General features: G+C 40.7%; 1 protein-coding gene across 2 annotated transcripts; it reads left to right on the top strand.

Annotated features, from left to right (window-relative positions):
• Window positions 1–2745: 2745 nt before the first annotated feature.
• Window positions 2746–22055, top strand: LOC122130244 (CD48 antigen-like). Of its 2 annotated transcripts, XM_042704897.1 has the most exons (4): window positions 2746–2826; window positions 21059–21355; window positions 21585–21772; window positions 22002–22055. In XM_042704897.1, exons 1-4 carry the CDS (start codon window positions 2766–2768, stop codon window positions 22026–22028), a joined length of 573 nt encoding a protein of 190 aa, XP_042560831.1. In that variant the 5' UTR covers window positions 2746–2765; the 3' UTR covers window positions 22029–22055. The 2 variants fall into 2 exon arrangements, with proteins under 2 accessions (XP_042560831.1, XP_042560830.1); XM_042704896.1 differs by lacking the exon at window positions 22002–22055 and having other exon boundaries at window positions 21585–21971.
• The last annotated feature ends 5507 nt before the right edge of the window (window positions 22056–27562 follow it).

Below are 27562 nucleotides of genomic sequence, written 5' to 3'. Positions count from 1 at the left end.
GAATGGAAACGTAGAGTAACGGACAAAACAAACCAGTAGCTTATGGAAGTCGCTCACTGACCGCCACCGAGAGACGCTATTCTCAAATAGAACGTGAGGCTCTAGGATGTGTCTGGGCTGTAGAACACTTCAGAACATACTTATGGGGAAGCAAGTTTGTTTTACAAACAGATCACAAACCTTTGATCTTTATGTTTAATCCAGAAAAAGCAACAATGCTACCACCACGAATCCAGAGACTTGGGATGAGACTGCACCCTTTTGAATACACAATTGAACACATAGCAGGGAAGTGTAATGTTGCAGATTCTCTCTCAAGACTTCCTTTGGCTGTAACAGAAGACAACGAATATGTTGACGATTACATGGAGAGAGTACTTTCCATCATCACAAATGAAGTGCCTGCCATTACGCTTGATGACATCAGAAAAGACACACAGGAGGACGACGTACTACAGCAACTCGTTCCAATCATACAAACAGGACAATGGCCGACTCAGATTGCTGAGGAAATGCAACCATATAAAAGATGCGCAGATGAATTATCAACGCACACTGGATTGATCCTGAGAGCGCACCGGATCGTGCTGCCAAAAGGTAAAATCAGACAAGCAATGCATATAGCACATGAAACACATCAAGGAGTAGTGAGAACAAAACAATTTCTGAGAAATAAGTTTTATTGGCCTAATATGGACATTGATATTGAGAGAATGATTAGGAACTGCAATGCTTGCGTTCTGAACCAACCACTACATGAAGATCAGCCACTCCAACCACTAGAGTTACCTCCAAGGCAATGGACAAAGTTAGGCATAGATTTAGTTGGTCCAATAGGAAATCTACACATACTGACAGTCATTGATTACTACACGTCTTACCCAGAAGCTATAGTGTTATCAGATATATCATCACAGTCAGTGATTGGAGAACTGATACAAATCTTTGCACGCTTTGGATACCCCCTAGAGGTAGTGACTGATAATGGCAGACAATTTGTAGCTCATCTCTTCGAAGATTTTCTCAAAACTTGTGGAATCAAGCACATTAGGGCGTCACCCTATTACCCCAAGAGTAATGGTAAGATAGAACGTTTCCATCGTTATCTGAAAAAGGCCTTCAGATCAGCCAAATGTGAAGGAAAGAACTGGACGGCGGAATTGCCAAAGATTCTCATGGCATACCGTACCACCCCTCACAGAGCATCAGGTGAAACTCCAGCCTACCTTATCTTTGGAAGGGATATGCGCACAAAACTACCAAACTTGGTAACCACCAGATCAGGGAGGGCTATCAAGAAACCAGCCCGTTTCAGAACATGATTGTAAAAAAAAAAAAAGACAAAGAATGTACTCTTTTGACAAAAATGTCTTATGTTTAATTTTGTGGAACAGAATACTTTGTTAGAGTTAAGGAACTGTTTGATTTAAAACTTTGAAATTAAGAATATGAGATATAATTTACTTTAAGAATTGGAGACTAGGTCTACATGTTGAAATGTTATGTTATACCAGGATAGATTTAAAATGTATTTGATAAAGATAGAATAAATCTACAAAGGGAGGAATATGTAGTATAGTTAAGGAAACGCGAACTACGGAAGCCAGGAGAGGAGACCGCGAAAGTACAGAGATAAGTCACATGTATGTTAGACGAACAGAGTTGACAATAAAAGAAGTTAATGACAACCAGTTTCTTTATTGGACAACACAACAGCCGTCTTAAATTATATTCTTTCTTTAGCATACAGCCACATCGGCTGACACACAAGACAAACAGGTTTGCCCTTTACATCAGTAAACATACATTCTGCCTCCCACCTCTCAAAGTCCACATTTCGTTTTGCCATTTTTTGGGGGGGAGAGAGACTGGCCGTAAGCTTAACTTTGACTTCAGGTGATGAGGCTGCAGACAGCGGGGCAAGGTCTCGCGCTTGCTGGCGTAAATTGACGTAGGCTACCAACGCTGTGGCAGTGCATTGTGGGACTTGCAGTATTAGTGGTGCGTGCGACATACAGGCGGGCGCAGCAGGCCAGCTCTGATAGACATTAGCCTACATATTTTCTGGCGGGCCAAATCAAATTACACCGCAGCCCATTCAAATCAATGGAATGTTTTTGCAACATTCTGAGTAGCCGGTGGGCCGGATGAAATTGCTTGGCGGGCCGGATCTGGCCGCGGACCTTGAGTTTGACACATGGCCTTAACTGGTCTCTGCGCTTATCTTTTCTCAGAGGTGTGGCCAAATGATACGGTTTTTAGTTGCACTTTCACATTGATTGTTCATGAGCACTCAACAATCATGACTGAGAGATGTTCGAAGAGGAGGACCATTTTCTGCATTATTTTCAGACACAAATTAACTTAGTGTAATCACAGTGAAAACTAAGATGTAGCCTAAAGAAGCATTACACAACTATTTCCTGTGCCCCTACCCATCTTAATCCCAGTGGGCTGTTTCAAGTCCTCAGCAAACATAGAGATCGCAATGGCAGAAATCAGGGAAAGAGTAAACTAGTTGTTTTGATCGACAAACAACTTTTGTCTTTAACAGACATTGAAACTGAAATGTTGAACCTAGCAAACTGATCTCAGAGAGTTTCATCGGATGTTACAACTGACCCCTTACCCAGTCTAGGCGTTGTGAAATATTCAAGCGGTTTTGAAAACACCTGCGCTTATCTTGTCTCAGAGGTGTGGCCAAATGAACCGTTCATTAGTTGGACTTTCACCTTGACAGCCAGGACCAGGAGCACTCAACAATCATGACTGAGAGATTTCCGAAGATGAGGATAATTTTCTGCTTCATTTTCACTCTGTTTTACGGTAAGTGCTATGGTTGATATGTATGACAAGATGTTACAGGCTATTAGTATGCGTAATGCGTAGCCGAATGTTGAGGACGCTGATTTGAAGTTTGTAGACTCGAAAATACCCTAGATCCAATTGAACTGGCTCCCAGTTCACTTGAGGATGTTTCCGTTCAGTCCTGACCAAACCGCTTTCTGAATTAAAGTTTTACACTGTAATTTATGATTAGTAAAATTACTGTGTAGCCTAAATGTTCAAGTAATCTGGCTGATTGCTGGCTGATGTCAGTATGGGGGATGGGTCTGGGCAGTGGCGTAAGGTAGTTATGACGGGCCCTAGTGCATGCTAGTTACTAGCTTGAGGCGCACACACACCATTGGCGTATACGAAGTTGTTACTTCGGCTATTGTATTGGGAAAGTAGACAGATCAACGAGAAAGCGATCAGAAACATGGATAGTGCTTTGACTCGCGGTAACGTAAACAGACGGTCAAAGTGCTGAAACATTCTTAAAACACTGATGAAAGGCATTATTTGATACGGCGGCACACACAGCAGCTTTACCCACATCTAAAAAAAACACATACACAATAAAACAGGCGCTCGACGGCAGCTTATTCATTTCATTGAATCGTTTTTTATAGTGTAATCGTTTTTATAGTGGAATCGTTTCTATAGTGTATGTAAGATAAGCATATCATTTTGTTATAGATTTTCCCCCACAAATAATACCTATCATGATGGAGATAAGTTTACCTTTTCGACCATATATATACCATTATAAACTCTCTAACTCGAATACCAGGTCTTCTCTGAACAAGCGTATTTGAGCGGCAAAAATATGAATCAAAGCCTTCTGTCAGTCAGACGCAGTCCTGGGGGTAGGGTGACCATATCCATAACACCAAAAAGGAGGACACTATGCTGTATTTCGTGAGGCTGTGAATAATTACATAGGACTGTGGCGTGCTCCCCTCTACAATACAACTTTGTGTGATTGATACATGATGTATGTGTAACAGAATAGGAAACAATATTCTTGAAGAGTCAAAAAGTGTTTGTTCACAGTATTTGTATTTATTCAATACATTGTGGTGTTCAAAAACTGACCACTGAGATGAATCTTTTAAAGTTCTGAGTGCCACAAAGCATAACATTTGTGGACTTAAAATGTACAAATTAAATCACAGGTCACATACATAATAAATAATAAACAGACACATTAATCTGAATGCAGACATGTATTTGACATCTAGATGAATCTGAACGAATGCATATGCAGACATGTATTTCACATCTAGACCAGACATCTCCAGTTTAGCCAGCAGCTGGTTTGTTATAGCCTCTGAAGTTTCGTTGCTGTCACTGTAAAAATCCAACAGGGCATGTTGTACACCTTCCTCAAAGTACAAATATCTCAGTACAATTGGGAAACACTTGGTCGTACCTTTGTTTGATGCGTCGGTTGCCACTGAAAACGGCAAATTGTTTGCTTTGATGTGATATGTACCTGTAGGCTACAGAGTAGGGCGCTAGGACATTCGCACACAAAGCCTGGGCTTTAGTTCGGCCACACATCATCACCTTAGCTATGGGCGAATCACAAAATATCTCTCGGTCCACCTTCACGCCGCAGTCTACACCGCGGTACTTTACTTTACAGCATGGTAAACCTTTTTGTTATCCAACTGCAACGTACCTTCTCGAAAAACATTTTTTTAGCGAAGAGATATCTGCGGCACATCTGCTACTTTTATGCTTCTTTGTTCCCGCATGTCTTTTAATAGTAGCTAGTTTAAATAGCACTCCACAATGAGAAAAAAAAACACACGAGCGGTTTTGAGTAGAATATATTAAAAAACAAAGATTTATTTCATGAAAACACAGTGCTCAACACTGTCCATTAACAACTCTCAACAAACTGTCAAATTTGGCATGAGAGGTTTAGAGCAGAATGGTTTAAGAAACATTGGGTTGGGTTCCAGAGGTTTAAACATTGAGTAGTAGAGGTTTAGAGTAGACTAGATTCAGAAGCATTTTGTACAAGAAGTTTAAAACAGAGTAGATAAAAAAAACACAGGGTGTAGAGGTTTAGAGCAGAATAGAGTGAGAAAGACTGGATGATACCAGTGGTTTAGAGCAAAATAGATTCAGAAACACTGGATTATACTAGCGGTTTAGAGCAGAATAGATTCAGAAACACTGGATGATACTACATGTTTTCCAATGCCAATTCGGTACCCTTCGTCCAACTGCTCTGCAATACTCAGTCTTCCAAAGAGGTTTAGCTTCATGCTGTTATTTAGATGGCTAAGGCCAGATTCATGCTTTTACATTTTTCAGTAGTGCTTTAGATCCCTTATTCCCGTTGTAATCCAGAGTGTTTCAGACCCAGGACTTTGGAACAACAAGACAGGGGAACCAAAAAAACGCATTACTAACTGAACAACCAGCTAACCAACTCTGCTTAGCATAGCCTACAGGTTTGACGAGAAGCTCCGGGTGCTATCAGTGGTCTGCTGCTGAATGTTTATATCCGTTCGGGTCCCAAGTCTTTCACTCTCCTCTTGTCAACATCTAATCGTCGATTAAACAGTGTTTCACATAAGGATACCACGGAGTTTTCAGTCACCGATGTCACCATATTCACAAACCAACGTTTCTGCTAGCTATGGTGCTCTCCTATATGCTTATGTATGGAGTTAGATTTGTTTCATAATTCACAAACAAACGAAACGCGATTCAAACAAACAAAACGCGAGTCACAAACAAACGAAACTCGATTCAAGCGAATGAACTGCGATTCACAAACAAACGAAACGCGATTCACAAATGTATTTCATGATTCACAAATGTATTTTGTGATTCACAAATAAATTACCCCATTACATTTGTTTGCAACCTGACGAACACGAGTTACAAATCCCTGCATTCGTCTGTGTGGATTTTTGGAACTTTCCTAAAGCATTTAGGGTCTGTTCGAATAGGCTTAAAATGCTCCCTTTCTTCCTTCCTCCCTCCCTAGTAAGAGAGCAAGTACTGTTCGAAATGTCTTAAACCTTCTCTTCCGCTTTAGTAAGATACCTTGAAATACGTCACATAACGGTCATTTTTCAAGAGAGCATCTGAGCTGCCTTGCTCTCTTATGGCGGCAGGTATTACCCATAACTCTCTGCGCCATTCCCTAACCGGAGACAAATTTAAAAAAAGATGGCAGATGAAATCGTCGAAGTTCCACAAAAGTATTCACCGATGTACGTTTCTTTGCTTTTTTTGGTAATTTAAAAAAAAAAGTTACAGAGAAATAAACAGTGTACTATGTACTTATGTCATGATTGATTAACAAAAATAGTCTGTTTCGTTAGCGATGTATCCGTTAGCCAGGTCGCTAACAGTAGCTGCTAGCTAGCAAATAAGCACACACAGCATGATGACACAGCGTCATGTTGCCGTACATCCTATCTTAATAGACTGTTCGAAATCAACGGTTTTTGAGATACCTTCCCCCGAAAGGACCTCTCTCGTCAGACACCTGTCCAGCAAGAGATCAAGGATTAGACAGCTATCTAAGAATCCGAACACAACCTTCGATTCACAAATGCATTTTTTCTAAAAGATATTCTCTGCAGCCTATCAGATCTCTTCCAATTTTAGCCAATCACATTATAATGTCCATCAGTGGCGAAACCACCGGGGTGGCAAGGGGTGGCAGCTGCCACCCTAAAAAAATTGCTTGCCACCCTACTTGCCACCAAGGTTGTCAAATGTTTTCTATAATATACTATATATGTATTGAATGGTATTATATTTTTGCTACTTAAGCTGTTGATCTCTTTGGTAACTTTGGTAAATCTTTAAGTTCCCCCTCCCCTGTAAAATGGTGGAGTCCATGAGTCCGCTTTGCTCTCTTGTCACCGTGGTTGCCCATCTCCCGCTCCATTCCAGTGAAGAAAGAAACGGTTTGAAAGCATTTGAGAAGCCAAAAACAAACTGGAGACAAGCCTACTGTAGACTTGCAGTGATGAAAGAAGTGAATCGTGAATGTGAAAAGAAAATGTGATGGGTGGTCATATGTGATAGACAGTTCCGTTGTAATTTCAATCGTTTATTTAATTGCTAGCTTGCAAAAGTCGGTAGCATACAGTAGCTAGCTCGCTATACAGCTTGCTTGTGCTAGCTAGCCTTAAAGTTACCACTGTTAGAAAATTCCACCACTGTACATTAGGGCTGGGCGGTATGACGGTATATACCGTGCAACGGTAGAAATGTGTCTACCGGGAGAGATTTGGCCATACCGTTTCAACCGCGGTATACTCTTATTTTGAAATCCAATCAAATCGATTCAAATCGATTTATTTTTAGATAATGACCTCCGAACTATACTTCATCCCTCTTATTATACAGTAACTCGCCAAAACAATAGACATTCCTCCAAAAATACGTCTTTAACGATATTGTAGCCGTTTTGTGATTTCTGCTGAGAAATAAAATAGAACTCTAAAGTTTCAGGTGTTGCGTAGCAACCCATTACTTCCCGTTACGTTAAATGACCGGACTACTTGCGGAATGATATGAAAGATGGTCAGCGGCCATTATATTTTCGCAGCAGTGAAAATAAAGAAATTACAGACCTGCGAACGTTGGGGTGGCCCATTCAAATCAACGGAACTTTTTTGAACATTCTGAAGAGCCGTATAATACGATACCCAGTACAATTTTCAAGCACATAACCTGCAAGGACTGTCATGCCTACTTGTTGAGTAATCCTCGACTGTTGGGCAAGATTCAATATACTGAAAAATATGGACTGAAAAGTTTCTAGTGTAGGCATTTATTTTTCAGTATTTCAAAGTGAATGAGCTGTGAGAGCACAAGAACAGTGAGCGTCTAGCAGCGATTATCATATACATGTATGTGTGTCAACGGCGATTACGGCCAAACCAACGAGATTCTAAGTAATATGGAGACAAAACTTTTTTTGGTACTCCACGTAGATCATAAACCCTTGAATATAAAAACGACTCAGTGAAATCGGTTGAGAAATATAAACGCTCTATAGTGCTTTTTATCCAGAAAAACTGCAGCTCCATCATTTACTTGCGTCTGTTTACAGACCAGTCATCACCTCGTCATCACGTTAGCACGTCGCAGCAACGGGCTGAGGCGGTCAATGGAGCGTCTATGTATATATGTCTATGTGTAATGGCCAACTTCTTAATTTTTTTATTTTAATATGTGGCCATATAAAGAAAATATCTCATCATTATTGCGTAAACATATGGACACACATTGAAAAGAAAGTTTTAACACTTGAGTTATCTTCTGAAAGTACATTAAAGAACCACTGAAACATAAGCACTGCACTAAATGCCACAGAAAGATTTTTCCTTTTTCTTTTTTTTTTTACATACACTTTGCTTTTATTTTACTATTTAAAGATTCAATGGATACTGGCCACTATTGCTTAGGCCAATAGCCTATTGAGGCAGTATTGTTTCTGCACCTTAGTGTTCTTAGGGGTCAATTAATAAATGTCTGTGGACACATTTCGCCACCGCTGAAGTGTCCTCTTTTTCAAAAACCCAAATCTGGTCACCCTACGTATAATAAACCGTAATATATACCGTAACCGTGATATAAAATTACAAATACCGTGATAGAAGATTTTGGTCATATCGCCCACCCCTACTGTACATATGATGTTAAAATGTATTTGTTTAGAGCCTACTGCACCCCTCTCTATACAGCTCCACTCTGGGTTAATTACAAGAAGGAGAGCTTGCGTAAATTGAAAGTAGCCTATAATGACTGTCTTAGGATACTCATGAAGAAACCCAAGAGTACTAGAGCCAGTCAGCTGTTCTGTAATATGGGTCTAACCACCTTTATGGCCTTGCTGAGGAACCTTACTTTTAAGTTTATGAGTCGGCTGGACTGCTCTACAAATTTTATAATTGATCTGATGACAGACCCTGGCCGCAGCTCTGTCAAGTACACATCTAAGATCTGGGAACACTGGCATGAGTGCCTTTTTTAGCCCTTCTTTCATTGTATATTTAAATGTATTTATGTATGTCATTTATTGATTATATGTATTGTGCATCTTCCATGTGGGCCTTGAGCCTGTAATAAAGTTTAATATAAATACATATAGACACCAGGCATGTGTGTGTGATATGCCACCCTTGAATTTCAACTTGCTACCCTTCTGCCACCCCATGTAAAATTTTCTAGAATCGCCACTGATGTCTATGTGGACTACAAACCACCCGTCATGGTTATGGACATTGTCCGAGATCACGAGCAATGGCATCTGCTAGCTGCTCACCAAATGTTAGTGAAATATAGCTTGTTAATCTTATTAAACCGATTATCATACGTGGTTGAATATTCTTGAGAATGGCAGGATCAATGTTTAGTCATTTTAAGTGTTTCCTAGGCTAACAATTTTGAAAATTAGGCCCTATGTTCCCAAAGCCCTATGTTCCCACAGACCTATGTTACCAGATTTATTTTAAAAAATTAGTCCCGATGTTCCCACAGCCCTATGTTCTAGGGTTAGGGTTAAGATTAGGGTTAGAGTTGGGAAGCTAGCTAGCTCCTTCAAATCGCCAGCTACGGAATGGTGAACCCTTAACTACCAGGCAGGGGTAGAAATGTGGGAACTGTAGGAACATAGGGCCTAATTTTGTAATGAATATTAGAAATGTGGGAACACAGAGCTGTGGGAACATAAGACCTCATTTTGAAAAAGCTCTTAGAAATGTGGGAACATAGGGCTGTGGGAAAATAGGGCTCTGGGAACATTGGGCTGTGGGAACATAGGGCTGTGGGAACATAGGCACGCTCCTGTCAATGTCTAACATAACATTGGCCTTGCTAACATGGATAGAGCTACGCTTGCTGAATTAGTTTGCTCTCTAGCCAGGTAACATCGTACATGGGACTTTAGTGAACAGATCATTAAAACGATTTTTTTTTCCAAAGCAGGGGCTGTCAAGTCAAGTGGAGGCAGCAGCACATGTTCTTGTGCAAGCCCTAGCTAGGAATATTTCCCCAATGCCAGAGAGACGAGCGGCAGAGAGCATAGTTAGGGCTGTAACTATGGCCCCTACCATACCTAATGCCGCCAATACTAGGGTGAGACAGGCTATGAGAAGGTAATAAATACACAGTGCACAGACACACATAAGGTGCTTCAGAATTCTACAGAATATTAGCCTAAATTCGAATGAATGGACCATCCCAGCATTCAGATGTCTGCTATAATTTACATTGGGCATGAAATGACCAATTTCTAGCTACCGATGCTTAACTACCAAGCTACTGCCACACAATTTTATTATTTTGACATGCCACACAATTTAACCATGTAAGATGTGGCTAGAGAGCAAACATATGCAGCAAGCGTAGCTCTATCCATGTTAGCAAGGCCTAGCTTGCTAAACGTTAGCCTAGGAAACACTTAAAATGACTAAACATGGTTCCTGCCATTCTCAAGAATATTCAACCATGTATGATAATCGGTTTAATAAGATTAACAAGCTATATTTCACTAACATTTAGTGGGCAGCTAACAGATGCCATTGCTCGTGATCTCGGACAATGTCCATAACTATGACGGGTGGTTTGTAGTCCACATAGACACTATAATGTGATTGGCTAAAATTGGAAGAGATCTGATAGGCTGCAGAGAATATCTTTTAGAAAAAATTAGGGCTGTCAATCGATTAAATTTTTTTTACTAATTAATCGCACATTTTTAAATTAATTAATCGCGATTAAAAGTTTGTTTTTCTTCTTAAGACTAAATCTTATAAATAAACAAGTAATCACTTCAGACAGCGTGTATTTTAGAAACTGTTGTTTAATTGTATTTTTTTTTAACACAATGGTGCCCCTCGACGGTAAATCGTAAAAATTTCCCCTGAAGCAATTCGAATCACCTCAATCAGCCCACTGTCCTCAACTATGTTGATGGGCCGACAGTCACCGGCAACCCAAATGGTAACCTTTTCACGGACTGGTCTAGTTATTTTCCTAGAGAAGTCATGGAGTGTGGGTTGGCGATCATCTAACCTGGGACTGCTTTCTCTCGGGTGCTTTGCATTAAGGTGACGAGCTGCTTCTGTGATAGCTAAATTCACTACCGCAGTGGTTCTCAAACTTTTTCTGTCATTCCCCACTTTGAACAAGGGGAGCTATTCAAGCCCCACTTGTCCCTCATCGCTCCCATAAAATGGTAGGCCAAGCCCCCTACTTACAGGCTACATTGCCCGAGGGGACACAGGTTCAAGTCTGGCCTGATGTAATTTCCCAATCCTCTCCCCACCTTTCTCCGCCTCGCTTCCTGTCATAACTTCTGTCATAACTTCATGTCCTATCCAAATAAAGGCATACATTATTATATATATATATATTTTTTTAAAGTTGCGTTAAAATATTTTATCGCGTTAATCGCGGCCGCATTAATCGCATAGATTAATGCGTTAACGCTGACAGCCCTAGAAAAAATGCATTTGTGAATCTAAACGCGTTAGGAAAGTTCCAAAAATCCACACAGACGAATGCAGGGATTTGTAACTCGTGTTCGTCAGGTTGCAAACAAATGTCATGGGGTCATTTATTTGTGAATCACAAAATACATTTGTGAATCGCGTTTCGTTCGTTTGAATCGCGTTTTGTTTGTTTGTGACTCGCGTTTCGTTTGTTTGTTAATTATGAAACTAATCTAAATCTAACTATGAAACACATCATAATTTCTGGTCTCTGATTCGCCGAATAGTCCAATCGCGTTGAAATAAGAAACGATAGGAAACAATGTCATTGGTTAGGGCGCAATGACTTTGCGCCCCAGGATCGAACTTTCATCCGCCAATGAGAAGCTGTCCTTGCTCAAATGACTATGAAAAGTATCAGAGCTCCATTGACTTCCATTTGGCCGGCGCCCCACCAGGGAGGAGGGGCTTTTCTCAGTGATAACGAATGGCAATATATTATATTTGGTCACATTTAAGTGGTTGTTTACAGGGGCTTACGGCCTCCCACACACATTTAACGCGTTAACACGGTACATTTCTTATTTTAATTATTTGGTATATAATGGTTTTTTTTTTTTTTTTCATCTCAAAATTTTAAGAGGGGCGGCGCCCTAGCGCCCTGTATTGATGCACCGCCACTGGCAGGATCTATGGTTGGGCAGTTGCTGGCGATGAGTACTTGCATGTGACATTGAGAGGATTGGCTGCTCTGGGAGGTCCCCAACCAAAGGCACAAGGAATTTAACATCTTGTCCGTGTGTAACTACAAATAATAATAAAAATTGTGACAAACAAAATACCAGTGTTTTTATGTGGACAGTTCAGGTGGTTATAGTGGCTTTATGTACAAACAGAACAATAATGCAATATATTTCCACCAAAATATTTTGTATATTCATTGTATCAAAACTGGTAACTTGTTAACTGGGGATGAGACCGGGTACAGTTGTAACACTTCTTATTTTGCCTTGCTGCAAAAAATCGCCAGAAGTGCTTTCATTTCAGTTGTAACATGTTGGGAACAGGTATAACAGTGGCAAGGACAATTGTAATGTAGCCGGTGGGACCAATGGGTGTAGGGAACTTTTATTTTGCTTCACCTCTGTCACCTTTCTTACGTGTTTACGTCACTAGTAGGGGCTTGGATTGGTTTCCAATTAGTTTAGTGGGGACAGGCATAGATATATAGACCTTGGGTCCTGATGCCGGTAGCCGTCCATTGCTGATTGTGGAGTGTAGCAGTGTTCTGGAGTGTTGTCTTCAGCGACACGGTAGCGTGTTATTGAGCGGACGCCGTCAGGACCGCGTTGAGCGTCTTCCTGACCAAATGTACTCCAAACCCTGTTTACATGCATCGCAACGGTGTTAGTAGCAGTTAGTGTATCAGTGCGGTGGTTATTGTGGTTACTGGCAGCCAGGGGCGTTTCTAGGATTAAAAGAAAGGGGGGGGGCTTAGCCCCATGGGGAGTGGCTTGTTTGTGCGCAGAGCGCGCGACAATTTTTTGGGGCCGTGGATAGCCATTGTTTCAGACAGTTCATAGATTCAATCAGAAAGAGTGTGATTTTGCTCTGTTGTTTTGCTTGCATTCAGTATATGATAACACAAGAGACAGAATTTCAGGGTCATAGTGAAATTTGACAACACAAATATGAACTTTTCTCAAATAAAGAGAGAAATAATTGTCCTACTTGTAAAGGAAAGACGGATAAACTAGCTTTCCTATCCGCTCCCAAATACTAATTCTTGAGTTGTTTACTTGTTTTATTATGAGCAGAAGGGAATACGATTTTGATCAACATTTACATATATTTTGTTGTCCCTGTAGTTTTTACAGTGATATTTTATGCTCATTTGGACACTATCACTGAGATAAAGATGAACTAGTTCAGTGTCAAATATACCATTCAATGGGTAAAAAAACATGAATACATTTTTTTTTAAAACACATTTCAATTACATCTTAATTATCAAATGATAAATATTGTATGATGGACTGAAATGGAAGGAACCCAATGCATTCACTAAAATCAAGTCAAACTAGAATGCACTAGCATTAATTGATTATAAACAACAACATTCTATAGGGACTGATATTATTGTTTCGAAATACTAGAGAGATCTATTAATGCAAAGAATAGACAGATGTCGATAGTTATTTCTTGTATTTCTAATTCACCAGTTCACACTCTTGCTCACTGGAGACAGTTTGTAACAAATTATCTAGCTAGCTAGCTAGCGTAGTGTTAACATAGCCCACTACAATATTCCCTTTCATTTACCTCAAGTAAACCTAAATTTAAGCAGGTAACAATCGTTAACAACTACAGCCACATTCTGTAACTACCCGTACTTACAATTTCACTCCTTGCATCATTTACTTTGAACTAAACTCCTTGGCTAATATCCTGGCTGTCGTTGAAGAGACACTTGGTTACTTGGCAGAGTGAGAAAGCCAGCACAGCAGTCTCCGCAAGATCCCCGGGGTTTATATCATTAAGTATGATGATAGGCTATTGGATTGTAATTTGAAGGGGGAGAACATACAAACCAGAACGCTCGCACATATGTAGCATTTTAGAGTTATAAATAACTTGTCCATGTGAGAAACAATAATATAAAGCCAATAATGCCAAATAATTTGGCCTAACGACGCCCCTGCTGGCAGCGTATAGACGCCAGGTGCATGACGTTCTCGGGTGCAGCTGTTTAGACAGCGAAGAAGCTATAGAAGCACGCAGCTATACAGTATTGTTGGCGTTAACATGTTATGATTTAAATTACAGGATTAATGCGTTATTTTTTTTTACGCATTTAACTCATGCGCAGAATGAGCTTCCAATATACCCAGAATTCCACCCAATCTGCACTAGTCACAGTTTCTAATGCAGTCAGACGGCAGCAAACAAACAACATGGATAATTCTGATGAACCTGAGGACTTTCTGGATGGGAAGTTTGTGTTCCAAAAAAACAAAGATAGAACATTCAATAAAACCAAAGTGATATGTACACTCTGCGGGAAGACGTTATCGTTTCACCGTAGCAAATGCGTTGGTCGGCGAGGGGAGTTCAAGTGGAATGCGCCAAACCACCCTCACTTAACAACGTAGGCCCCTGAAAGTCGTTTACACTAACGTGCATGAAAACAGAAGAGCGCCACTTTGCAGAGGCAGGTGCAGAATAGTTCCAAACTGTAGCAAGCAATTGGGCAATTGAAGACAAAATGACCACTAGGGCCTTTAGAGGCATGATTAGATTGTGTCATGGTGTGGTTAATGGTTGTTTGACAAAAGAGAAACATTTTCAACCATCCTATAAAAACAATGGCTAAGAAGCACAAATTATTTCTGTTTGATTTAAAAAGAAAAGAAAAATGTTTTATTCAACCATATATTGGCTAAGAAGCCCGAATTCTGTTTAGGATGAAGTTTATATTAATGTTCCATATGGAATAGCAAAGATAACTGCTAAAAAACTGCTGAGATGCAGCACCATTGTTTTTTTTATGAATAAAAAAAGAAAACATGTTAAATGTATATATCCGTCTTTTGTCATAAATATTTTTGTTCTCACAAAAATATACTGAGAAAATTGGTAATATGTGATTAATCATGATTAATCCACAGAAACCTGTGATTAATTTGATTAAAATGTTTAATCATTTCACAGCCCTAGTATATTTGTTTTCCCCTCTAGCCTGGGGGGCTAGTAGTATATATGTGGTTAGGAGGATATTGTGAGCCACAGGTTAGAGGGTTTCTTTTTGTTTTGTTTGTTTCGTTAATCTGTTATCTGTTTCCCCCATGTTATTCCCCTCTCTCAATAGCCTGGGTATTGATTGGGCCCTAGCCTAGATTACAGGTTGGCCGGTTGTCCTCTAGAATCATTTCTCACCCTTGATATGATGTGCAGTGAAGAGTGAACCCCCTTTTCTTAATTTGCCTAAATGGTGCGCTTGCAGTGGTGTGGCCAATGAGCTCTTAGTGTGTGCTCTCCTTCACGTGTGGTATTTGAGGCAGGCCCCCTGTTAGTCTGTGTGTCAGTGGCTCCGGATTCTTACCCAATGGCTTAGTCATTCCCATGAAATCCCTTTAATGTATTGTCTATGTATTCATTTATTGACGACCATAGTGACACCTTATTTTAACGAGAAACAAGAATAAAGTTCATCTTTTATATTTAACCAAAGAACCTGTGTTGGACCATGATTGGGACGGAGTTCCCCTTGCTATTCCAGTTTAGCTCAAGGGGTGGCGTAGTCTGGTGATCAGCCTACCGAGGGCCACAGTAACATGCCCTTTTAACGGTAACAGCCATGCATTATTTAACCGAGATTACTGGTGGATTGGGGTTTTTCTGTAAAATGTAGTCTTTACAGCGTTTGTTTTCAAAATGCCAGATAGTCGCTTACAAACCAATGTTATTCACATGTTCGCCGCAGCTCTCACCTTAATCTACATCTCCCTCGATGAAACATTGTTATTTTTTCTTAATGTGTCTATTTGTAAGAAGTATGTTGTAAGTAAATCAGGGTTATCAGTCTATGATTAAGCCTATTGTACTTATCATACTTGACCAGCTTAATTTGAAATGCTGAATCTCTGCTCGTTAGAAACGTTTGCTGGTTGCCAATTGTATGCAATACCTGTTACAATAATCCACAGCTAACCTCTCCTAACATTTGATTAGATGATTGGAATATAACACATTGTATGCAGCTAATAACTAGCATCTGGATAGGAAACCACTGATCACAACCACATGTTACTTGTGTCCTGTCAAAATCAATTGTGCAGTCAAAATCTTTCGCAAAACTTACAAGTTACAAATTTGACCCATAAACGACTTTTGTCTATAACAGACATTGAGACTGACATTTTGAATGTAGCATGCTGATGCCATCACAGGTGTTTGCCATCATCTGTGAGTTCCATCAGATGTTTTAACTGGCCTCTTACCCGGTCTCCCCTAGTACTGGGTGTTGTGAAATATCCAAGCGGGTTTGAAAACCACTGTGCTTATCACATCTCAGAGGCATGGCCAAATGATCCGGTTTTAAGTTGCACTTTCACTTTGACACCCACGAGCACTGTCAACAATCATGACTGAGAGATTTCCGAAGAGAACCATTTTCTGCATTATTTTCAGTCTGTTTTATGGTAAGTGCTATGCTTGATATGATAACAAAATGTAATGTTACAGGCTATTAGAAAGCTTAGTGCGTAGCCTAATGTTCATGAATGTGGACTCTTGCATATAACATTTAGCTGATACATCTGAAAGATCTCGTAATTTCGTCTTAGATCCAAGGTTACGGTTTTGCAGATAGTCAGGAACTCGGGAAAGTGTTCAACAAGAAATGGTTTATTCCAGCGCAAATTGAACAATCAACTTCGCATACCGAGGTATACGAGAGGAATCTTTCAAAGTATTAGCCGAGCCTCACGTCTCTTATACAATACAATTAACATGTAAACAATAACCTTAGGTGGAAATGGTGTGTCTGGGGGTAGGTATCAGAACTGAAGGGATGACTGCTAATTAATCTGGTTAGGACTCTCACCCTAATTTAATACATATGTCTGTCCCACACCTAGTTTGGCAATCAACTAGCTGGCTTCATACAAAGGACCAGGATGCAGGGCTGATGGCTCTCAGACAAATGGCAGGAACCAGACCTAATGGGATTAAGAGACAGCTTTGATGTCTCTGTAGATTGACCATTTGTGCATCCTAAATATCTATGACAAATATCGATTTCAATGAAATCTAACACATCCATGAAAGTTCTTTGATTAAGTAGTTGCATCAGAGAGGAGAGCTGTTTTGCAGTGCGCAAAGGGAACAAGCACTTTGTGCCTTCTTTACCAGGTGGGGGGGGACTTTGTCTCCAGGACGAGCAAGACACAAGACGGGCCTGCTGGTAGATAATCCCATACATGAAGGAAGTTCCAGACAACCTTATTCCATTTCTTATTTTCCTATGGTACCCATTTGCAAACACTAAAGTCGGAGTTTGCCATTTGTGTGAGTGGGTGGAATTGCAAATATGTTTAACTGTAGTGTGGCGTGTTATGTATATACATACATACAAGGGGCGTTTAAAAAGAAAAGGAACAAAATCTGGCTGCTAAATGCAGTGCTGAATACTGCAAACTACTACTGCAAAATAAGCCAGACAGCCCATGGCATACAGGGCCTGTCATCTGTCTTTCATGAACATTACCCCATCCACCATATTGCTCGTCAACATGAAAACGCTTTCATGCACACTGACGCACACATTCCCTGGTTCATGTACATACCCTTAAACTCGCATTGATAACAGAGAAAACATTTAGGTTTTTATAAACAGAAAGTCTGTAAGTCTTTTAGTTTTTATAGACATAAATTATATTTCATGTGAACATAATACTGTTTTGTAGGTGAAATTGGTACCAGCCTCACATGGGAGTACCAGACTATGTAGGTACCTTACCCTGTGAGCAGGCGGCGGGTGAATGTGGGTGCAATTGTGTGTAAATTGTGATACCGTTTTTGCAAGGGCCACCAAGACACACTGGTGCTGTCCTTGCAACAGCAACAATATGTTGGTAATCTCACCCGATTGGACAGGCATCAACCATTCAACACAAAGGCAGATCAATTAAGTTGAACACCTAGGGGGCGCCACAGAAAGTGTAGTGTCCTCCACGGTGGTCAAAATAATGATAATCCACAAATCAGTCTCATTAAATATATCAGTCTCATTAAATATATTATACTATGAATTTTGAACTCTGATTAATAATTAAATGAATAACTACAACCAAAGTTAACTTATTAATAGTATAGTTGAAGGTCATTGGAGTTCTGAATAGAAGAGGTTGGCAACGTCCATTCTTGTGTAACATTAAATAGACCAGCGTATATAATCAAAGTATTTATTTACACAAGATAAGAAAATAACACACAATATGTAATCTAGCTAAATGTAACACATTCATGAATTGAAGGAGTATGTGTATGTGTAACAGGGAGGGAGTGTGTGTGTGTGTGAGCTTGTGAGCTCGGGGTTGCAATGTTAGGAGCGTGCCAGAAAGACTGTGTGTGTTCCTTTGTCTGATCACAGCAGTTCCGCGTGCATGTGTGCACGTACGCGAACATACATGTGATGCGATTCTGTTGCTGTTCCCTTTGCAATTTAGCTAGCAGGTCTAATGTTAGCTGCTTTCGCTAAACTTACTTCGTCTCACTTAGCAGTTCGTTGACTGATGAGAGATCTTAGGCGTGTGTCGGCCGTAAGACAAAAATGAGTTCTCTTTGTTGCGAGAGAACAAAGAGAGTTGTGTGCAGGCGATGCCTGGAGGTGAGGAGAGGTCAAAGAGAGGTGCTCCTCGGTCGATGCCGGGAGGGAGAGAGAGAGAACATCTGTAAAGACGTTCCTATTGTCCCCGCTCAGGGGGCGTAGTTAAGAATGCATCAGGTTACATTTTTATGACAGGGAAAGTTTTACGTAGGTTCCGGATGAAACCATACGCATGTTACTATTAAAGTCAAACACAATGGATGAATTCCAGGTGTACCTACAGTTTGAATGGCAGAAAACAGACTTTGTTTGTTAAACCAAGGTTTAAATAGGGCGTCAAAGACTGCTGTCTGGAGATCGATTTTATATCCCCATTACGCAAGACTTGGTATTTTTTTGCTACTGAGCTCCCCCTAAAGTTGCAGAGTGCAGCTCACTTTAACACTACCGCCCTGAATACAAAGCATGCTTCGAGACCTCTTAATGGACAGTGCACATGTGTATTTGTTGACAAGCTGCAGGATATGGAACTGGCAAAAACAAAGGCAGAAGCCATGATCAAACTTTTTGATGTGAGATGAATGTATTGGATGCTAGCCTGAGACAGGACAGGTCGATGACTTAGGGCATCTGGAAAAACTGCAAATCTCAGTGAGACAGGGATGAGGCCGATACGGTTACAGCCCACGTAGCATTCTTTCATAAATAACATTGGCAGGGATGTTTATGATGAAAACTAGCGAGTCGACAACTTTCCTAACAGCCACAAGCAAGTGCAAATTTTGCCAAATTATGCCATAGACATAACAAGACAGTTAATAAGTTATTGCTGACCAGTCCAACAGAAAGATGGGCAGCTCGGCATCTGAGTAAAAGCCAGTCTGAGACTGACTTTTGTTCATGTCTCTTTCTTTTTACCCTCCTATCCTTAAGAAACGTCTTCCGTGGTTTCTTCGACGCCTCTGCCATGATGGTCATACAGAGAATACTTCCCTAGCTTCCTCTTATACCTAGGGCATGGGTCTAGTTGTTGCGTCAAGTGGTGCAATGAATCATTATGGAGTTCTGGCAAGAGGTCTTAGGCCCCAAAGTTACAAGTTACAATACCGGGCGCACCAGGTGTGCTGTGGCAGTGACACAAACGCCATCCTCCGTATTACAAGTCAGTATACCACTAAAATGATTTTGAAGCTGTTATTTTATCGTAAAATTGTTGCATATTGTTACTTTAAACTGGGAAATGTGAAATCTTAATGGTCTTAATGGTTCTCGTCATTTAATTCGCTTTCACTTTGCTCATCTGTCTGGTAGGTTCAGGCAGCTCTTGTTAAACTGTTGTTATAGCTTTATTTGAAATTGGACTTTTTAGAAATCACAGAAGTTAGGTAGCTGAATCATTTAATGTACAAAAGAGAGAGACCTCACACTTAATGTCACATGACACGAGTGCTCAACAATGAATTTATTACAAAACCAAATAACCAATATAATTACTGATGTATTTCATATAATCATTTTATTTAATTGCATTACTTTATAAACATATATAAAATATACAAGACATATTTGTATTTTGACCTATTTTACACTAAATTGCGGAATTAGACAAAAAGTGCATGCAGAATCGCAGACTGTACCTATACAAGGCATTATAGTAAACGTACGTGCCAGTCAGCAAGGGGATGTGCCCTCTGCTGTCAATTTAATACAATGACTTTCTAGGTTTTGAGGGCAATGTGGAATATCTGTTGACTGTTGATGTTTTCAACTATAAGGGCACTTGTAGAGTGCAGGCCTCCGCTGAGGCCAAATGCCGTATCTCTCAATGTTAATGAAAGTGAAACTCAATTCGTAGACCTGCCCTGTCATTCGGATCCGCTCCAAAATGTAATGGGTTCTTCCCTGGCCACAAGTTTCATTGGTGGTAGTTAAAAGCTGGTAGTTTTTCCTTAAAGGTGCAGTATATAGGGTTTAGGGTGATCTATGTATTAGCAGAAAAGGAATTTCATTAGTGTATAATCCGCCTGTAACTACAAAGTGGTGCGTTTCCGATAGCTTAGAATGAGCCCTTAGTATCTACATAGGGAGCAAGGCCATCAAGGTTGGCTAAAGGTTAACCCTTTTAACAACTGAGTAGCCACAAACAGTCAAAGAAATGTATCTTATATGGAAATTGTATTATTTAAAAGTATTCTGAGTGATTAAATGATACTGTATATCCCCTAGGCTTTGTGCTGCCCATCTCCAATAAAGGGCAACTGATTTACCACATTTGCCAAAACTACAGCTGTGGAAGTTTTTACTTGTATTTTCTGTGTTTGTTTAACAATAGCATGAAACAGTTATTTCTCATCAAACATTGGCTTCATAATAAGTGCATATTTGACACCAAATAATTTCTTATACTCGTTCTTTTCAGGTGCATTCTCAAAAACCATCAATGTTGCAACTAATAGAAGAGTCACATTACAGCCCCTGGTTGAAGGAGAGATAGAAAACATTCTGTGGAGGCACAATGGCAACAAGATGGTGGAGTGGGACAATAAGGCTGGGAACGTCAGTGAATATTTAAAATTCAAGGGGCGGATTAAGTTGGACGTAAAAGCTGGGGATGTGACCATTATACATCTGACCAAAGATGACAGTGGATTGTATGACGCAGTAATGATAATTCAAGGAAAGTTAATCATCAGAAAGCACAGAGTTGAAGTAACTGGTAAGCACAACAAGCTCTATACACATAATAGCACATTCTGAAAGGGGAACAGTCATTCTCTGAAGTGTCTACAGTTATTGAGGTAAACAGACACAGGTCTATTTCTGTAGGGATCCTTTGCATGTTATCAGACACCTATAATAACATTATTATTATTATTAACATTATTATTACTCGCCTCCCTCATAATGTCTCAATACTTTTGTTACATTTCATCGGTTCGTTGTAGACCCTGTCACTAAAGCAAAGATCACCTGCCTAAGCAATGCAACACTACACTGTGAGGCAGAGGGTGACTTTCTGGACTACAGCTGGTCTGGGCCTGGACTGCAGACTGCAGAGATGAGGGGTCAGACTGGACCACAGATCAGTAAGGAGAACCAGGACTCAGTCTACACCTGTGTGGTGAACAACCCAGTTAGTAACAGCAGTGTGACCTACCATGCCAGTGACTGCTTTACCTCAGGTGATTACTTCCATTTCATGATATAAATATCTACAATCCTCTTATGGAAGTGTGATGGTATTGCTGTTAGTTCCACCTCGTACAGGCTATTGCATGTTACATGGCCACATGGAACTTTAAACAAAAACACCTCACCATTCACAGCAGATTTAACAATAACTTATTCTGTTGTAAATGCAGGAGATCATCAGCTCATTCTACGTGTAGTGTCTGCTGTTATTGGAGTTATTGGAGTTATTTGTATTGGTACTGCTGGGTTGGTCTATTACTGCTACAAGAATAAATCAAGAGGTAACTCTTTACAAATACAAACTATTATATGTGATTTCATATGTAGACTGAAGATTACTCTAAATTCATCAAAGTAATGTATATACTGTATATCTGAATAACAGGGCACACTGGAAATGAGATCAAAGGTGAGACAACTGGAAAGATTATAATCAACCAAAAGAAGGAAGAGACTGTAGTATTGCTTCCTGGAAAACATCAAGCTTCATCTTTTGCAGTAACACAATATACCTGTGATCAATCTTCAAACCCAGTTGAAGGTGACCCTAGAGTTGATGTTCAAAGCAAGGTAAAACATTGTGAAAAAATGCCTCTAATGATCCCAACAACTGGTTATATTCCCATGAATGTCCCGGGCCCCTTTAAGGAACCAGACTCTGCACCAAAGTCTGATGAGAGTGCTGATCCTGATCATCATGCAGATCCCTCTTCTGGATCACCCAGACAGTCTGAAGATGTTGATCATACATTTAGTGATGACAGTAAGTCCCCTCTTGATGATGTCACCACCTCACCGACACATGAAGGGCAGAAAGAGAAAATATGGGAAGGGGGTAGTTTAGATGGACAATCTACAAATTCAGTTCAGGATGAACCTCCTGTTCATGCTGGAGTGAAACAGCATGAAGAAATCAACAGCAATCCCACAGCTGTAAAGAGCACAAACATTTCTGATGTTCCCAATGAAGGTGAAACTACAGGTGATGTTCAAGACAAAATAAAACAATCTGAAGAAATGGCTGCAATGAGCCCAACAACTTTTTATATTCCCATGAATGTCCCGGAGCCCACTAAGGAATCAGACTCTGCACAAAAGTCTGACGAAAGCAACGTGGAGGGCACGTGTGAGAATGAAACAAACACAGGGACAGTGAAACAAAACCAGAGAACCATCAACAAATCCCCCTCTGGATCATCAGGAACTGTCAGCACTGATGCCACAGATACACAATCATGTGAAAGGCTGGAGGAGAGTGTGAATGTAGGAGACATTTCAAGAGGAAAACCAATTATAAAAGGTAGTCAAGCTACTCACACAGCAGCAACAAATACCTGTGACAAGTCTTCAGACGCTAAGGATAGAGTTACAGGTGATGTTCAAGATGTCAAGATGGATACCCCTGTAAGGCTCATCACTGATGATGTCCCCAATATACCGACACATGAAGGGCAGAAAGAGAAAATAGGGGAAGGGGGTAGTTTAGATGGACAATCAACAAATTCAGATCAGAATAAACCTGCTGTTCATGATGGAGTGAAACAGCATGAAGAAATGAACGGCAATCCAACAGCTGTAAAGAGCACAAACATTTATGATGTTTCCAATGAAGGTGAAACTACAGGTGATGTTCAAGACAAAATAAAACAATCTGAAGAAATGGCTGCAATGAGCCCAACAACTTTTTATATTCCTATTAATGTCCCGGAGCCCACTAAGGAATCAGACTCTGCACCTAAGCCTGATGAGAGTGCTGATCCTGATGTTTCCGCCGCTGCGGCTCCTTCTCCTGCGAAGACTGCAGGCGAGGAGCCCTCTCCTCTTGCGGCTGCTTCCGCGGCCCCTCCTGTCACTGCTAAAGCTCTCGCTGCTCCTCCTGCTGCTGCTACTCCCGCAGCCACCTCTGCTACAACCCCACTGCAGTACAGCCGACTCAGACCACACAGCCAACCCAGAATCAGTATCCTCAGCCGACCCAGACCCCCCAGCACCCACATCACCGCTGACCCGTCACTCTCTGGATCAGCAGGAAGCATCAGGAATAATGACATCATCAACACATTACCACATGAAGGGCAGAAAGAGAAAATAGGGGAAGGGGGTAGTTTAGATGGACAATCTACAAATTCAGTTCAGGATGAACCTCCTGTTCATGATGGAGTGAAACAGCATGAAGAAATGGACGGCAATCCCACAGCTGTAAAGAGCACAAACATTTCTGATGTTTCCAATGAAGGTGAAACTACAGGTGATGTTCAAGACAAAATAAAACAATCTGAAGAAATGGCTGCAATGAGCCCAAAAACTTTGAATGTTCCCATGAATGTCACAGGTTCCTTTAAGGAATCAGACTCTGCACCTAAGCCTGATGAGAGTGCTGATCCTGATGTTTCCAATGAAGGTGCAACTACATGTAATGTAGTCCCCACTGCAGCCGCTGCTGCGGCTCCTTCTCCTGCGAAGACTGCAAGCGAGGAGCCCTCTCCTCCTGCCGCTGCTACAGCTCCCACGGCCCCTCCTGCCACTGCTAAAGCTCTCGCTGCTCCTCCTGCAGCTGCTACTCCCGCAGCCCCCGCTGCTATTACTCCCGCAGCCACCTCTGCTACAACCCCATTTAGCCGACTCAGACCATACAACCAACCCAGAAGCAGTATCCTCAGCCGACCCAGACCCCCCATCACCCACATCACCGCTGACCCGTCACTCTCTGGATCAGCAGGAAGCATCAGGAATAATGACATCATCAACACATTACCACATGGAGGGCAGGAAAAGAGAATGCAGGTTGACAATAGTTCAGACGATGATTTATAGACGATAGTTATCCAGACATCAACTGATAATCAAGATACAAAATTTCCTGAAGAACCAAAAACACATACGCTAATTCTTCCAACACTACTGGTGACAAACCTACAAGTGAGGATGACTGAAGGTAAAAGTAATTCAGCATCTGTGAAGTGCTCCAATACTGATGATGATCCCACTGATGAAGCCAGCTTCCCCCCAGCTCAGCCAAATGATGAACAAAGTCCAGGGGGAAACACTACAGAATCAGTCTCTGCCTAAAGGCCTGAGGGTGAAGCTGAACCGCTCTCCAAAGATCACTTGAACCCAGAAGCAGAGAAAAAACCCAAACACTACAAAAACGAGAGCGAAAGACTGATGATCCAGTGATTACACAATCTGCTGCACACAAGATCATTCACACAGTGATACACTTGACACAAGTCAACTCTCTATAGACACCCCAATAGGACCCCCAGACCCAAGTCAAAATGCTTACAGAAGAACTGAAATAATCTTCAAACAACCCCTAAGGTATCAAATCAAATCCAAAATCATTATATTCAATAACCTCATTATGTATTTTGTGGTCTTTTTCTGCAATCAACCACCATTTTTTCCTATGTGTAAACTTAAACAAATTAAGTATTGTATTGTATTTCAGTTTTGAATTAGAATCTTTTTGATGCACTCCTTTTCAATATGTATGTTTTTAATGAAAGTTTTTTATGCACTCTCAGATTTCTTTTAAATGAAGAGCATTCTTCTATTTAAAAGTATTGTATATACCATGGATTTGACTTTTTCCTCTTATTTCTCTATGTTCATTTATCCTCTAATTTGTAAAGCACTAAATTACCATTTTGTATGAATACAAATAAACTAGTTTTGTCTTACTTAGTCTCAATAATGGGGCCTTTCAAGTTTTTATTTTTAATTACAAAGTAGTGTCACTTTAATCCAAATCAATACATCAATGAATCCAAAGTATTGAGATGGAAGAGAGAGAGAGAGGGAGAGAGGAAGCTAAAGGTCATGAGATTTTTAAAAGACTGTTACAGATGGTCTTGTTGGCATAGTTTTATGCGAGGTCTGCGGTTCCACCACATTGACATGCTCCAACTCTAACTCTACATACTGGTCTCTGTAGACTGGTACATGAGCTTTTGTTCATGAATGAAAAGATGAGGAGTGCTGATATCTCACCCATTCTGAACATCTCCACACATGCGACCCTGCCTCTCTGCAGATTGGGATGGCCAGGCATCCAGTCAGTGTAGCCCCAAGCGGAGCCATCTAGCCACTTATACTGCTGACCCTACACACACACACACACACACATACACTCAGACGGGAAAGAAATGTGTCTTTGATTGTTGACCCTAAACAACACTTCTGTTGATAGTACCCAGACTGACCAAATCATGTCAGTAGGCTCATATCACATGAAATTCAGCTATTGTTACACAGCTGCATCTTTGATTGATAGATGAGCAGGAGCAGGGGGTGGGGAATTAACCTTTTTGACCTCCCAGCCAAGTGAGGGTGGGGCCATTACTGGCAATCATCGCCATAGAGACGATGTGTGTGTGTAGGTCAGCACTGGTCACCGCAGCAATAATACCCTGTCAATGTGTTATGGCTTTGTGCTTATAGTGTATGTGTGTGCGTTTGTGCGTGGCAGAGAGAGAAAGTGAAGCCTCACTGTATGTCAGAGGGGTTGGGTTGAACTGGTAACACCTGCCATCAATGATTTCACCTGAGCACGTCACGCCCACAAGGAGTGTCTCCTTTAACCAAACAGCTTCAGAAGAATGGCAGAAGATGGCATTGGAGGAGGAAACGTCTGCAGCCACCCGGATTGCCGTTGTAGCGTGGCGACCCTGGCCACTGGTTCTCTGGTCCAGAGAGAAGCTCACTGAGCTAATGAAGGAAGTAGGACCCAGGTGCAAGATGTCTGCAGGAATTGTCTTTTTAATCACTTCTCCAAAACAGGGAAAATCCAAAAACACAAAAAGGAATAATCCAAACGCTCAGAAGATAGTCAAAAACAGAGAGCCAAAACAGAGAAGTTGATTTTAACAAGACTAGGAAAAACAAGAGATTTACGAAGACTGTGACTTAGACTATAAAACTGGAACTAGCAAACTTGATAGTAGTGATGTTACAAATGAACCCGAGGCTTCAGAGCGTGTGTCACGAAAGTGAAGCACTTCCAGACAGAGCGCGTATCAAGGCTAGTATCATTTTGCCGAATTGACGTCACTGGTGACGTCCGAAGCCTCATTTGAGTCAAGTGCTTCACGAAGTGGTTGGTTTGTTCACTTTTGGCGGGACGCTTCGACTTTATAAGATGTCCCAATTCCCATCTTGTATTCGTGGTTGTTGTCAGTGGTTGGAGACAGAGATAGTTGGAGACAGAGATAGTTAGAGACATAGCGATAGTTAGAGACTTAGCGGTAGTTGGAGATTTAGATTGTTTGTAGTAGTATAGATAGTACTATAGATTATTTGAGATAGAGTTATGGGGCCAGTTAGGAAGAGAAAGTCGTCACCCGTGTGGGAACACTTTGATTTGATTTCTCCTAATAAGGTCTGTTTGTAGCTCGTATTGACATCCCTGACATCAGTGGTGGAGGAAGTACTGAAGTTTAGTACTTAAGATAAAAGTAAAAGTAAAAGTACTACATCAACAATCCTACTTAAGTAAAAGTAAAAAGTACTTACTTTTAAATTTACTTCAAGTATTAAAAGTAAAAGTACTCACGCAATGGGTTGTCTCTCAATGTGTAGGCTGTGCCATTTTGATAAAGAAATAGCTACTGGTAATAAATGCCTCTACAGATGTCACTACTAGTAATAATTATAAGCAACAACATTTGTTAATTGGAAAGGTTGGTGTACTTATTGTGCCTACCATCTGTAATACTGTTCACACTATATC

This window comes from Clupea harengus, unplaced genomic scaffold (assembly GCF_900700415.2).
Source record: "Clupea harengus unplaced genomic scaffold, Ch_v2.0.2, whole genome shotgun sequence".
NCBI lineage: Eukaryota > Metazoa > Chordata > Actinopteri > Clupeiformes > Clupeidae > Clupea > Clupea harengus.
The sequence above is the reverse complement of the archived record's forward strand: the minus strand, read 5'-3'. Positions and strand labels throughout refer to the sequence as shown.

Coding starts and splice junctions, on each gene's coding strand:
- LOC122130244 (XM_042704896.1), top strand. CDS start 2,766: ATGACTGAGAGATTTCCGAAGATGAGGATAATTTTCTGCTTCATTTTC. Junction 2,827..21,058: donor CATTTTCACTCTGTTTTACG/GTAAGTGCTATG, acceptor CGTTCTTTTCAG/GTGCATTCTCAAAAACCATC. Junction 21,356..21,584: donor GCACAGAGTTGAAGTAACTG/GTAAGCACAACA, acceptor GGTTCGTTGTAG/ACCCTGTCACTAAAGCAAAG.